The sequence below is a fragment of the Leuresthes tenuis genome, unplaced genomic scaffold, assembly GCF_036924035.1.
Source record: "Leuresthes tenuis unplaced genomic scaffold, fLeuTen1.0.hap1 SCAF_9, whole genome shotgun sequence".
Lineage (NCBI taxonomy): Eukaryota > Metazoa > Chordata > Actinopteri > Atheriniformes > Atherinopsidae > Leuresthes > Leuresthes tenuis.
Genome location: NW_027325363.1, coordinates 3,907,509 through 3,923,259, shown reverse-complemented (window position 1 = coordinate 3,923,259; position 15,751 = coordinate 3,907,509). Strand labels below are relative to the sequence as shown.

General features: G+C 41.5%; 1 protein-coding gene across 2 annotated transcripts in view; it reads right to left on the bottom strand.

The window, feature by feature from the left end:
• The window catches only part of nova2 (NOVA alternative splicing regulator 2), an 87,900-nt gene extending 72,561 nt beyond the window's left edge, over positions 1–15,339 (bottom strand). The window contains exons 1-2 of one of the 2 annotated variants that reach the window (XM_072391930.1): positions 14,417–15,339; positions 11,870–11,938 (exon numbers count right to left, since the gene is read on the bottom strand). In XM_072391930.1, the coding sequence (XP_072248031.1) occupies positions 11,870–11,938; positions 14,417–14,573 (226 nt within the window). In that variant the 5' untranslated portion in view covers positions 14,574–15,339. The remainder of the gene's footprint in view (positions 1–11,869; positions 11,939–14,416) is intronic. The other variant, XM_072391931.1, reaches the window with a different exon arrangement.
• Between the last annotated feature and the right edge of the window lie 412 nt (positions 15,340–15,751).

The following is a 15,751-nucleotide window of genomic DNA, read 5'->3' as shown; positions in this document are numbered from 1 at the left end:
ATATTTTAAATAGTTCTGGTGATGCAGAGCCTGCTGGTGACTACAAATTCTGTATTTTTCCTGCACCTCCCATATCAACACTCAAACTAATGTATTTCAATAAAGACTGCCTGAAAACATCCTCACAGGACATCAGTTCAAACTGATCAAAATGGCCTAAAATAACATTTGTAATCGTGTGAATTGTAAAAATGGCATCCATGCAGGTGACCATCACCAAGGCGACGTAAGAAGAACAGATTTTTACACTAACTGGGATCATTCTCTAACCCTAATTAAGCAGTTTTGATTTCAAAGTGACAAAGTTTGTTTTGTTACCATATTACCATGGTTACCAGCAACATGGAGCCCATTTTTTTAGCCTTAACTATGATCGTTCTCATATTGTCTGAACCCAACTAGGAAGCAACTCCGTTAGATCCAATAAATAAACATTTCTGTTTGTGTGTTAACTGCATTTACAACCAAGCAGCTGATTATTAGCAGCAACCTCATTGTACGCTACAGGTCTTTGAAAAATAGCAGAAATTGCAACATTGTTAGATTTAATTACTGACGACTCCTTCAAGTTAAGGCTTTATTGTCACAAAGCAGCCCACTTGCACTAAAAAAAACCTTCAGATTTTCGTTTTTCATTTCCAAGTACGCGCTCCAACTATCTAGATTTGTGGAAGGAGTGTGGTGTCTCTTGGTGGGCACACACCAATGAGCACACACTCAGGAAACCCGACACTCCCCAGCCCTTCCTCAGCTCTGCTAGTGATGAAATACAAACTGCAGGGAGCTCAAACATGGATGAAGAGGAAAGAAGTGTTTAAGTTCAGCCAACGGGGTCAAAAGCTTGTGTGAATCTGAATAATCAAGGGAGTTGTTTTCAACCAGTTTAACTGGTTTTGAGTCAGATTTCTTACAAAGTGGAAGTTTAACTTCACCATTAGCCTTTTTAATAAATAATCCGAGATATTCTTCCTCTTCCTCTAGGTGGTGAAACTTTCCATCCAACCATCCATCTGATTTGTGATAACTCAGTTATAGGACATTTCTCGGAGGCAGAACCATTCGAGACGTAAATGATCCAATCGGTTATCAACCTGAGTGGGTGAAGCCTAAAGCGTCTTAGAAATCAGAAAAGTCAGGATTTATTCACAGCCACTGAGTATGCTGGAAGCTTAGCAGGCTCGTTAGCATTTAAAGTGCTACCTGTTGGTTGCATTGCTCAAAATGTTTATATGTTGAGGAAATGTGTGTTTGAAACCTTAGTGATCCATTTAATGTATTTAAAGTGAAATGAATGCAGAAAATGCAAAGAAAAAGCAGCCACTCTGAGCAGTGCCAGCGCCTCATTTTACGTAACATGACGAGTGTCTCTGCTCCAACACTGTTTGTAGTACTGGTGGAAGTGATGTTTTATTCTTGTTTTTTTGAAATTGGTCTTTTTTGTGATTGGAGTCCACACTTTTCCTGACGTAATGAGTTTCCTGCACGGATTTGTTTTGTGCACATAAAGAGAGGAGTGCACTGGTACAGCTTTTAGCACAGACCCAACCGTATGTGGCTTATGTACCTAGAGAGTGGATGGAGTTCCAGACAAAATGGTGTTACACTGATGTCGCTAACAGCATCAGGCTGTACGAGACTGAGGTACCAACGGGGACCGCGTGCTGAGAAGGGAACTGTGCACTGTAAATTTTATTTCTGATTTAATAGTTCGGCTTTGATTTCTCTCGTGAATCACCCTCCCTGTCCACTCCCGTGTCTCTGGCACTGTACCTTAGCATGGCTTTGCTACACAGTGTGTGATATGGCTAATAACCCACTAGCTGATCCTGGACACAAAAACCAAACTACTCTGTTTTGTGTCCTGTTAAATGCTCTGATATTTTTGTTACACTAATGGCAAATCTTACAGTACTGTGAAAAACATAAGCAATCGTGGGCTAATGTTGCTAACTGAGCAGCACTGCTGAACTTCTTTCTTGGCTCCAATTTGTCCTGGTCCTTATTCTTTCCTGGTCTCCTTGAAGCCTATCAGGCTCATAGTAATGAGGCTGTGGTTTGCACGTATATTTATGTTTTTGATCTCTTCAGCATCAAAACAAGCTACCCTTCTCTTCTTCATGCTTCTTTTGCAAACTTCTGACAATGTGTCGGTAATTAGATGCAAATTGTTATAATGATGTAATGTTTATTGTGACAATAATGCCACCTCTGATTGCAGTGATGCTCACAGCAGCGTTTTGTTTTAAAGCTTGAGGAGCCATCGTGGTTGTGTCCTAAAAACATCTTCCGTTTTCTCCTCTTTATCTTTGTTCTTCCTCACTTTCCTCTGTCCCACCTCCTTACCCGTCTTCTGTTTCTTCTTGGCTAGTCCTCACCTCTCCTCTCCTCTTCTCTCCCCTCTGCAGTGACCCACTTTGAGTACGAAGCCTAGGACTGACCTGCTTTAGATAGAGGCTAGCTAATTATAACCGGCTCGTATTAATAAGGCTGGGGAATTGGTAAATATGAAATGCACGTGCACACAAGCACAAGACCATGACTGCATCACAAAGCAGAAACAGACACACACTCAGAAACACCTCCTCCGCAAACAGATCGTTTCCGACATCTCATAAACAGGCCCACACACCTTGGCAACATGACTCATCATGTAAATTAGAGGATGTAACGCATGACTCATGTCCATCACTTGTGTCTGTTGCATGGTAACACTTGCATAAGTTACCATGGAAATCATAAAACTATGTATCTAAGTACAGCATGCGGTACAGAACAAGACAACCGTGATTTATATAAAAAAAATCCTGTGAACCTGCAGAACCTGTGAAAAGCTTTGATGACTTCACTGAGAACATATTTTGGGTGTGTGCTTGTGTTGATTATCTCTTAAATGTCAGTTGAAAGGTGTTAATAATGTGAAGCCATTTATAAAGTTTATAAAGCCTGTACAAATCAACCTTTAAGAGTCTTGATCCACCCCTCATTTCTTTATATTTTGCTTCCAAACAGCCAGACTTTCTTGTAATCTTTTAAAGTGTTCTTGAGCAATAGTTCTCCAAGCTTTCTGAAGTTTTTTCTTTGGACATTTTCTGCTTTTTCACTCATTTTCAGTCCTTGTACCTGAGCATTTTCAGAGGAATGTGTTTTTTCTTTGTTAAGCCACTTAACTCTGACCTATGAATCATTCAAACAGATAAAAGGCTCCTAACTCAAGGGATGAACCAGTGTTGTGTCGAAACATAACAGACAACTTAGCAAAGAAGCCATTTTAAATTGGATCTTTAGGCACTTTGTTACTTGCAGCCTCATACACCAAAGATAACACAGTTTGACAGACAGAAAATAGGATTATTTGCAGCAACAAGGCGATTCCCAAAGAGCTATTAGCTGAACACTTGGCTTATCTCAGCAAGTGTCAGGCCTAAAAAACGATCTACAGCAGATGAACAGTATCTGAAAGTGATGTCCTTTTGTATTACTGAACACATATGCAGACTTATTATAACTGCAGAGTTGTGGAGTTTATTATTCAACACAGACGGTATTACACTTAGGAAATAAGTCTTTAGTGGGTTCGACCACTTCAATGACTGAGTTTTAATAAACATGCTGTTTCACAATCTGCTTCTTTTTCCTGCATTGCACCTCATTGGAGACCACAATTTACACTAGAGCTTTGTCAACATTCCTCAAGTTTTATCAGGTGCATCTGGACATAATGGTCCATGAAATCTTAAAAAGTAATGGTTCTTTTTCCTCCTCAAAGCTCAAACCTACTGCAAAACTTCTATTTTCAAGACTTTATGAAATAATTCAATAATTTTCACAGTTCAGAGAGAAAAAAACAAACATTGGTGTGATATCCCTTTAAAAATCATAGTATTGTGAGCATGCTGTCATAACCTTCGTTTCAAGTCACCGCTGACATCCAAGTCCAGCATGAACACACCCACAGAGAGCAGTTTGGTTATATTTCTGCCACATTTCCATAGAAGACTAATTTAATTTATCTTAATGTCAGAATTAGAATTGCAAATTCTAATCAGCTAAAAAAATAAAAATTAAGATATATATGTCCTGAAATAATTCAGTTTTTGAGAAGAGACAAAGTTAAAGCTTTCAGTTTATGCTTCTCAGAGAAAACTTTAGTGTTCTACAAATCCAGGAAAATAAATTCTTATTGGTCTCCTGTTGCTTTTAAAATTCAAAAATCATTTTAAAATTAGCCCCCATGGTGGAATAACCGCTGAGGTTAAGCCAAAAGCATGCAAGTCAAACCAAATCAGTCCCCTTCTGATGTTCACTGTGATTTTATATTAACGGTTGTTGAGAAAAGTCAGAATGATGTCATGCTCATTGCTCGCTGCTTCTGTTTTCTGAATCTTTTTACATAAAAAGAATCATCAAAGATCCAGCACGTCTTCTCCCTCCATGTGCAGCGGCTCTTTGGTGCGAAAAGCGTAATGAGCATCTAAACTTTCAGTCCAAATAAGAAGAAAAACTCCATAATTACAACAATGGTGATTGTTACTGATTAGTCCCCACAGTTTTATCTGTCAGAGACGATGGAGGTGGAGGGTCCATTATAGACCTTAATATCATTTAGACAACTGAGAGCTATTGTACAAGAGTAACACTGTTGAAGCTGAAGCAGCCATGTCCTGGAACAGCCAACCAGATGTGCAGAGGTGTGATTTTTGGGAGGGTTTGGACGTTTTACTCCTTCCTCCCTACTAACAGTAAAATAGGGATGGCTGTTATATGGACATTTACACACATTATCTGATGGGATTTGCTATTTTTCAGCATCAGTAATAACTGTAGTTGATAAGCTCCATCTTTCCAACCCAAAACAAGCTGCTCATTTCCTCCAGTACCTCTCTTAACTCATTTATAGGAGCATATTCACATTAATATGTTGTTTACTGCACACAACATGACAGCTAAACATGACTGACTCAAAACACACGCTGATGTCACTTTATTTTTTCTATCCAAATGTACTTGTGGGTACTTTTGCAGAAATAGCTTCTGACTATGTGATTGCACTTAGTTTCTCAGATGATGCAGACTGCCAGACTTCTGGTGGTCAAATCAAACCACAACAAACCCACAAACCAAAAACACAGTTAAGAAAATAAAGAAATTATATTTGGGTCGGAAACAAAGAGTTACAACATCAAACCTACTAAAGAACAGAGTAGGTGTGTGTGTGTTTGTGTAGATATGGTGTCCGCAGCTGAGTAACTACAGGGTTCCCTCCAGGCTGCTGTGATGAGGGTCTTTGTTTTCACTCCTCCGAGCATCTCACACACACACACACAAGGACAGACAAATCCCTGCAGGAAGGCCACACGTTTTCTGTTACACACCAAAAAGACTTTTTCTGTCATGAATGGAACCAGCAACGCGGACACTGAGTTTACAGCAAGGCCTCCTTGTGTGTCCATGTGAGTCTCCACCCTGATATGTGTGAGTCCTTCAAACTGTGCAAAAACTGCCCATCTTTCAGCCTCTGTGGGCTGACAAAAGGGGATCTTGAGATGTAGAGTTTGTTTACAATGAATAATAAATCCTTCTCCAACACGATATAACTGGATGTGTCAACAGTCCAATCTGTTGCTAAGGCCCCTGCAGACCCGCCAGGCCCAGAATAGGCTCTCCATGCTGAGGGATTGGGGGCTCAAATCCCAGGATCTGGTGTCCACGGGCCTGCGAAGTCTGGGCAGGACGCTTCAGGATCACAATCCCCTCTCGTGTTTTGTTAGTTAAAAACAAACATGAAGGTTTCTCCTGATTGCAGATTTTCAAAGAGGTCAAAGATTCTAATCAATAGCTATTTCTAGATTTCTTCAAGCCCTCTTGTCCTCAAAAGCAAAGCCCCAAAAAAGTCAAAGAGAAAGTGATGAAATTCTTCACTTTTAAGAAGCACTCGAGTCTCCCTTTGTTTGTGGATCGCTTGTAGAAAGCTGTCGTATTATTTTAGAGTCACATTAGAAGAAGTGACGACAAATTAAAGGCACATTCAGCTAAAGTTGGTTGAGTGTGTTAACCTTCTCTTCAAAAATAACACGTTACTTGATGGTAAATCCTCACTCTAGTTTCAGAAATATTTGTTTTCAGATTTGTTGTAGGAATTTTTCAAATAATAACCACCACCAAAACAATGGTCGGGTCTCAGGCAAACACACCAGTTAAAGTCTGTAAAATCTCTCATGGACAGAAAATCTACTCTCCGTTTCATCCCTGATTTTCTTGCTTACACGCTGGTAAATTATTTTTTTCAATCTCATTTTATGATCTTGAAGGCATGACTTTTCAGGAGATCTAAATCAACCATCAAATTATGGATAAAACTAGATTTCACTGGAATGTTTTTCAGCTCCACAATGAATTCAAAGCTGTTTCATACACATTTACAGAGAAAGTTAAAGAAAATAATATGAGAAAAAGCAAACATCACAATCTGCCTTAACAAACTAATATGGGTCAAATGTAAATAAGAGCCCCTCATGAGGGGAAGAGTCTTAAACAGTGTGAGCAGAGCCTGATAAAGGGGGGCTCGGGTATGGAGGCTCTGTACTCTGGGGACTTGGAAAATATTCATCTCTCGTAAGCAGGGAGAGTTAAGGGGGGCAGGCTTTGTCTAACACACCCCCTCCAGTCCTCTTCTCTTTTGTTGGGAGGTATTGCACACACACACACACACACACACACACACACACACACACACATGCGTAAAGCTCTCGAGCAGTGAGGCTCTGAGCAGCTGTCTTCGTTCTAAAAGATGGCCATCGTCACTCGTAAATACCGAGACTTCGCAGAGGAAACCGTTCTTTTGCCTCTCCAACATTTGAATCTTTTACTTTTCTCTCGTCATTAATTCAATCGACTGAATATTTGACATTTCAGAGTGCAGAAGAAGCTCAAGTTCTTTAACCGCCTGATTGTAAAAGAGGCCAGCAGCCCCCTAAAACCCCTCCAATAGTCAAATATGTAGAGAGGAAATGAGAGGAGTCCTTTAAATTCTAATTTATGAATAAAGACGTGTTGGAGGGATTGAGCAGCTTTTTATGATCTAAATATAGACGTCAATATCACAAAATTATTTCTGTAAAAGGTATCAGACACTTGCTAAATAACAATACTTTGTTTTAGCACAAGAGATCATTTTCATGTGACAGAGGTCTGTTTGAAATTATTCTTTACATAAAAAAGGCTTTCTTAATGGAAAAAAAAACAAAATGACAGAGTGCGTCACAAAAACTGCAGAAATGTGTATTCAAAATGAGTGGAGCTGTGAAATTCCTCCATTTATTCATACAAACCCACCACCAAAATCCTTTAAATTTAAGCTGAGTCTGAGCCAATCAGATGCCTCCGTAATGATACATTCGCCTTCATCGGGGCATGTGCGCAGAAAATGAAGCAGACACAGTGGCGAACAAAGATACTGAAGCAGCCGCCTCCTGTCCCTCCCTTCAGTGTGTGTGAAAATCGGTTTGTATTGTTCGTGGACTGTTTCAGAGGAGGGGCCCCTTCCCTGTGTCGGCCCTTTCATCCCTCCTTCATCCATATTTATCGCCACTCTGTTCGCCTCACCTATCAGCGCCTGCCTCGCTGTGACCAAAGTCTCGCTCCACCAATCACATGCCTGTCTTTGTGGGAATGTTCCTACCTCCCTGCACCTACACCCCACCCTGTACAAGGCCTTCTTCGTCTTCTTCTTCTTTCTTTTTTTTTACTTTGACGCAGTGGCTTTAAAAAAGAGCAAGAGGTGAGACTGTAGGAGGAGAAGGATAACGGCAGCTTCTTGTGGCAGATTCCTGCCGACGGCGGCTGTGGATTGATTGGTGGCCTCGGAAACGATTGCCGAATGAGCGTCGTCAGTGGTAGTGCGCGACTGATGGAGGGGGTGGTGGGGGATGAAATGATGGGAGGACGAGGGTGAAGGAGGACAGGAGGAGGAGGAGGCTGCAGTCGTGATGGGCTGAAGCAGAGAATGATTAGTATGGATGAGCAGGAGAGGACGACCGAAAGGATGAAACAGGAAGAGAGGGGAGGAAGCTCGAGCACGTGAGCAAAACAGGCGTGTCGCAGAAAAAAGAACGCTCCGTGTCGCAGAAAATACAACTCTGTTTTTTGTAAGAAAACATCTCAAAAGTCCCACGGACTACATAGTTTATCTGAAATACAAACGAATCTCTTTGTGATCTGGCTCACTGTTGTGGTTTCAGTTGCTGTGATAAAAGACAAATGTGGTGTGTCTCCTTCCTCAGTCGGATCAATGCGGGGAAGGCTGCCCTGCGCTGAAAGGACGGCCCAAAATAAGACGCACAGCCACACTCAGATCAATAACATCAAAGGCCTGGGCTCATACAGCCAAGGCTCCCTGCACAACGTGACTGAGTGTATGTTAAGTGTGTGCATGTATCCATTTACACACCCCTTCGTCTCCCTCATTAAATTTCATCTCTGCTTTCGGCAAGTAAAGTCAGACATAAAAGACAAAGACACAACGCACTGAAACCTCCCGTTGTACTGCGAGTCCAGTCCTCTAATGTCACTTGGCAAGGGCGTCTCAAGCCCCAACACCCTCCTCCTCCTGCTCCTTCCCAGCACCAGCCAGTCATCCATTTACTAAATGAATGTATTTCATCTTACAGGCCGGAGAGAAGATGAAAAGAGGACAAAGATGATGTAAAAAAGAATAGGAAGAGATGAAAGGACTGAGAAAGTCTGTATGTGCTGGTCAGCAAACTTATTCTGCACACACACATCTTCTGTTGAACCTGTAGGTGTCCCAAACACATGTTCATTTACTGACCACCTACATGAAAGTAAAAAAACATCCGATTTATTCTGTTTGTGCTTACATAAGAGTTCCTAATGGCTTATACAAGCATTTTTTCTCTGAAAGCTATCAGACTATCAGGCTGAAAGCCTGCTGGTGGGTTTTGGAGTGCATACCAGTTACCTACAGCTCTTCAAACTAATTATTCCAGTGTTTTAACCCCCTATGCTGTAGATACTGTTTAGGATTAATATGTTACCATAGCTACGCTCACACTGCAGGAAAAAGTGGTCAAAATCCGACATTTTTTTGCCTAGTTGCGACACATTTCTGATTTTTTTTTAAATTGTATATTTTTTTTTCAAATCAGACCCAGACCATTTTCATATTTGATCCTAAATCGGATATCTGATGTTTTTTCAAAACGACCTCAATCTGAAAAGTCATGTCGCATTTCATCCGACTTTTATGTCACTTGAGTGATTTCTGCGGATGCAGCAAAAACAAATGTAAACAATGGATAAAACAAGCAAGGCAGACACCCTTAATGAAGCTAGTCAGTAGAAATAAACTTTGGACTTAATTAAAATCATTACAATTTTTTTAATTTTCTTGAAGGACATCCCAAAGCTCTTCTTTGGATGTGGGCTGCCTTTTGTTCCGTTCTCTGTCAGATGATCCCACACTGCTTCAATAATGTTGAGGTCCGGGCTCTGGGGAGGATTCATCCCTCCATAAGACCTGTTGCCACTGATTTTCAGTCCACTTCTTGTGTCATTTGGCATAGCTCAGCCTTTTCTCCCTGTTTCCCTTCCTTAAGAACGGCTTCTTGACAGCCACCCTTCCATGGAGCCCATTTCTGATGAGGCTTGGGCCAACAGTAGATGGATCAGCTGAAGGTCCAGATGCATCTCTCAGGTCCTGTCAGGTCTTTGCTGGATTTTTTCCTCTTTCTTAAGGACATCACTTTCAGATCCTGTTCATCTGCTGGAGATAGTTTTTTAGGCCTGACACTTCTTCTTTTGTCCTCCACTTGTCCAGTTTCCTCAAATGTTTTAAGGACACACTGCACACCATGCTGAGATATGCCAAGTTTTCAGCTAATAGCTCTTTGGGAATCACCTTGTTGCTGCAGAAATCCTATTTTCTGTCTGTCAAACTGTGTTATCTTTGCTGTTTTTCATAGATGCAACTAAAGAAATGGGAACAAATGATGTGTCTTTGTGACAGGCTGCTGGTAACAAAGTGCCTAAAGGTTCAATTTAAAATGGCTTCTTTGCTAAGTTGTCTGTTATGTGTCGACACAACACTGGTTCATCCCTTGAGTTAGGAGCCTTTTTTCTGCTTGAATGATTCATAGGTCAGAGTTTAGTGACTATTAAAAAACAAAAAAATACATTCCTCTGAAAATGCTCAGGTACAAGAACTGTACTGAAAATGAGTGAAAAAGCAGAAAATGTCCAAAGAAAATGTGGCTACTTGGTAGGAAATGGAAAGAAAAGAGGGGTGAATCAAGACATAATATTGTATATTTTCATACAGACCAGCAGACTTATTAATTTAGATGTAAATAAATGTATTAAACTCAGAAATAATTATCATAAGTTCAGCAACACATGTGTTTTATATGTGTATTATTTTCCTTAATAATGTTGGCACATAAAGGAATTTAACAACATATCTATTTGACGACATTTAATGATTTATTCGATTACATATTTAATGTGATTTAAAATCTTGTTTCCAGGAGCCCAAAACAGTTTTTCCTCGTATTTACGATCATTAAGCCTGACTGACAAGAAACATTTAATTCCAGACTAATGTGAACTCTCCGCAGTCTCAATAATATTAAGATGTTATCATTCTGCTCCTGCAAACCTGCCATAAATCTCGAGTTTGTTCTCCAAATGAACATTGTTTGGATTGAAACAAAGCCCCTCGAAATAACAGATCGAAATACTAAACCCTAAAAAGCAGATCCATAAATTGATAAATTACTGGAGGATTCTAACTCTTTTTGTCCATTTTGATAAAGTTTAAATGACAAATATTAAAAATGTGCTCATTAAATATCTCCAATCGTATGTTTGGGCTACATGATGAGAGGGAAAACTGAGTTCCTTTTATGGTGGGGAGAGCCCCGCTGTTCTGGGTGAGGGGCAGAAGGGGTGCGCACATAAGAATGGGTTTGGGTTGGTGGATTAGAGAGGTGGTGAGGGTGGGGGTTGTGAGCAGCAGCCACTGCAGTGACTCATTGATCTTTCCGTCTTTAAGACCGTCAGCTCTTTATGAGACGTTTGTGATTTACGACCTGCGGCGCTGGAGGAGTCCCATGTTGTCCCACGTCTACTCTCTGACAGCTGACCAGTTCTTTCTTTCTTATCTCACTTGCTGTTTTCTTCACACACACGCACACACACATATGTATAGTTAAAGCCTGGATTCAGGAGCTAAGCAGAAAAAAAAACAAGTCCATATTTCTCTTCGGCGTGGAATTAAACGCTTTCACATCTACACAGATGTCTACTAAAGAGTAGATCGAGTTGAAAGAAAAACCTAACATCTGCTTGTTTGAAAGGAAAAAGCAGTTCAGTTAAAGTCATGTGAATTTTACTAAACAACAGCTTCGTGGTGCATTTTTTTTACCGCCATAAGACAGTATATCACACTTTGAGGATAGTAAGCCAAGAATGAACATTTCAACAATACATCAGCAGATGATATGGCTAACATGAGGTCAAAGGTCATCAGCAGCACTCATCTGTGCAGTTATGTTGTTCTTCATGACAAAATAAACACTGAATTTGCATAAAAAGCATGACAATGGATGTTATGGAATTGATAACATACAATATAAAGAATATCAACATGCATTATCCTGAATTATGAGAAGAATGATGGTGTTAAATGTTACTTTAAGTCCTATTTAAATGCCTGGCCCTGCAGTTGTCGGTTTACCTCATTAAAGACCCTAAAGTTTTAGGTTTTGTCAATGCTAAATCAGTTCTGCATTGAAAAATGTTACATTAAAGATTGAAAAACAGGTAGAAGATCAAAATCAAAGTCTTGTCTTACCATGAGTCTCAGTTTCTTGGTGAGGGAATACAATGCCTTCAGTTTCAAATAGGGGCTGCAGGAAGGCCACTACAGAGAGAGGAAGCACAGGGGTGGGGAGTGTGTGGCGTGAACTAATCATTCAGAGAAACAACCATGATTATCTACTAACTTTAACTTCTAATGTTAGAGCTGCAGCTTGGGTGCAGCTTAAGCAATATAGATACAATAAAAACACTTTCTTAGTGAAGAAAATACGGCCTCTGTTTGGGTCAAAGCAGCCACCATGTGGTGAATGTGTTCCTCTGAATAAAGAGCCAGAAACATAAACAGTTACTGCATCTTATATTCAATAATGAAGAAGTTATTTAGACTGATCTCAACAGTGTTATTCAAACTAACAACTTCAAATAAAGACTAATTTCTCAGATCATATGAATAGAACAAAATACATTTGTAAAACAGAGGAAAGAAAGATCCCCAACCAAGCTCTGATTCCTCTGTTTCTTCTCTTGAGGGGCTGTAATGAAGTGTGTGCTCATGTTTTGATGTTTAAAAGTGTCGACCTTGCAGCGGTGCAACCGTCCTCTCTGCCTCAGTAAAAGTGTGTTCAGCCGTGCCGTCATCATCATCATCATCATCATTGCAACCTTTTCATTTGTCTAAATGGACAAGCTGCCTGACTGTTACGCAGGCAGGAGGAAGGTCCCCTGAGAGGCAGCCGTGGGTTTTTACATACAGTGAGGAGGAGCCTTTAGTGCTCTGAGTGCTGCATCGATCTGCAGTTAAACACTGCTGGCTAACCTGCGGCTCACCCCTGCTCTGCCTAACTTTCTCGCTGTCTTATTATTACTCATGAGGATGGCTGTCACGGTTCCTGCTGGGACTTAAAGGCCCAGTCCCACTTCTGTTTTTTCTTCTTGCAGATAGGGTAAATTCTTTCCTTTTGAGGATCAAAGGTTAGGGGTCATCAAGACACCCAAATACACCCAAACACCAAAGTTGATGGGATAGATGATCACTACTCCTTAATACTCAAAAGAAACTTGGCACCTTATGCAAAACAGAAGGATAGGTTTAAAGAGTCTGTTTTCATCATTGTCTGGCCAGCTCATCTGAAGAGGTGGCACTCGTGATCTTTAAGACTGTCTTTACCTCGTACTAAAACCCTTGATTTTTTTTAAGTAGCAACATCAGTAATTGTGTGTAATTATTTCTAAGTAATTGAGGGGCAGGTTTGTTTTCAGAGGAAAACATATTTGCAGCGTTTTATTGAATGATCCAGAATTCAGAAGCTACTGAGAGGGATTTTATGACAGTTTCACTATGAGAATGCAAATCAGTCATGCTGACACCCCTCTATTTGATGAGGCGCCTATCAAATTAAACCTGCTCAAATTTATCCCTGGATTTTAGATTTAGATTTAGAGCCAACAGCTCTACTCAAAGAACCAATAACAGGAAAATCTGTACAAACCTGAAAATGTAAAATAACATTACATTGAACCAACTACTTATAAAGGATGAGTCTCCTAAAATCTACAGATTCTAACCTCTGAAGGTGTATTGGGCTCTCGGTATATTTGATGGCATATCAGATCAACTCTTGAACCTTTACCACCTCAGCTTGAAGAGTTGTTGTTTTAAGAACTCCATTAGAGGTGTATTGTATGTCCAAATGTCCATGATGGGGTGCATGGCCAGTACAGGCTACTGATGGTTGTAATGCCAGGTGATGGGAATGCTTGGCGCATGATAGCATGTAAACAAAAACCAAATATGGTGATCACCATGGCGACATAGTCATATTTCATCAAACCTGAGAATAATGGAGAAACATCATCGAATAATCTCATGGGGATAAAAAACCGTCTCCCTCCTTGCTGCAGGAGGGCAATGCATGGTGAGAATACTGCAATAACACTTCAACACTGTCGCATTCTGAGCTGCTCCAGATTCCTTGTTTTTTACTGGCTCGCCACGGGCCTGCTGTTAATATGAACCCGCTTGTTTATCCGCTTGTGTAATTGTACACACGGCAGCGACGGTGGCTGATGTGGGAGATTATCACAAGGTCATCCGTCGACGGGATGAGACCCTGCGATCACGCACTGGCCTGATCTGGCTCTCACTTGTTTACATCCTTATTTTGGCTCCAGCATGGCCGCTGTGGCTCGTCGTAATTCGTAAAACGCAATTTTAAAAAAACCCACCAAATTCGGCTGACCTAAAGAGGGAAATCATTCTGGATATTTGAGAGAAGGGAACCGACGCTTCCCTCCAAATCCCCGCTCGCCTTTGCTCATTGTTTCCTTTCCATCAAAAGCGGCGACCCGTGATTATTTTAATGCTGATGGAAAATGACTGTCGCTCACGAGTGAGCGCGTAAAAACATCCTCTGTAAATTTATAATACAAATACAAATGTGAGAAATTGCGGCTGGGCCACGCCACAGATTTAGCTCAAGAATCGGATCAACCTGCTCTGCTTTCTCTCAGCCCGTCTCAGTATGAAGCAACATTCACCGAAACCCGAACCGCCTCCCAGCATCCCCATCGCTGCTCTTACCTCCCGTGTTTGTGCGTTTGGTGCTGCTGGCCTCCGTCGGGGTCTCCAGGGGTCTTTTACGTGAATCCGGGGGATCGGACTCCATGTGTGGTTGTTGATTGTGATGGTGAGGATTTGAGAAAATGCCGTTTTGCTGTACTGCTCCGCCGGCCATCATTTTCGAGCTTGCTCTTGGATGCTTAAGCTGCGTTTGCGTTTAAATCCCCCTTTTCCGTTTTTTTTACGCAGCGTAGCCGTAAAGATGAGTCCTTGGAGAAGGCAGAAGCGATTTAAGAATGGGAAAATACGCCTTTTTTCTTACGGACGGGGCAGGTTAGCTGCGCTGTTCTCTATGGAGCGCCGTGCGTACAGAGAGATGCTGCGCAGGGGTAGAAAGAAAGAAACGCTGAGCGGCGGATGATCTGCTCAGAGAGGGAGCAAATCCGAAATCTCTGCAGATGCAGATGGAATGTCCTCTGGTGCTGCTAAAAACCTGCAAATGGATCAATCTTCCATCAACCTTCAGATATGGGTGCTAGGATATGTGTATCATTCCGCTGCAACCAGTACTCATGTCAGGCAGAACAGGATGGTGGCGCTCCTCTGCAACGGCCGGCGAGACGGAACAATAAATAAAACAAAACAAAAAGACAAAGAGGAAAGATCAGCCGAGGATCAAAGAAGGAAAGGAAAAGTCGCTGGAGCAAAAAAATACAAGAAAATTAAAAGATCCGATGCGTTATTGGTTGGCTTCTATAATTTCTTTCTTCTTGTCCGATCCTGGCTCCAGTCGTGAAGACACCCCGGGGTGGCGGGTGGGTGATGAAGGTCCGGAGACGCGGAGCTGCAGGAAGACACAGAGAAAGAGACGTTTTGTGCTGCTCGTTCTCTCGGTGAAGATGCTGCAGTCTTGCGTTCAGAGCATCCCTCCTCTGACTGGCTGCTGGAGGAGGCGCAGGGGAGCGGCTGACGTCACTGGGCCACGCGATGCCTTTAGGGTGACAAGAACCCTCGGATTTTCCAATCTCCCGCACTTTAATTTGTGTTTTTCTTGCGCGTTGTCGACAGTTAAGCCCCAAACAGTCTCTATGGGAAACGCATTTACTGCCTAAAGCTGGTTCCTAACGAAAAATCATTGCATGTAACCTAAAGTGTGTCATATCAGTGGGTTTTCATCCGCCAGGTTGAATACTCCAGGTTTTCTAGCAAAATACAGATCGTCCATCCATTTTTATAACCGCTAAATCCAATTCAGAGTCGCGGGGGAGCTGGAGCCTGTCCCAGCTGCCATCGGACAAGAGGCATACACAACCTGGACGGGTCACGAGTCCAACACAGGGCCAGAAATCGTATCTT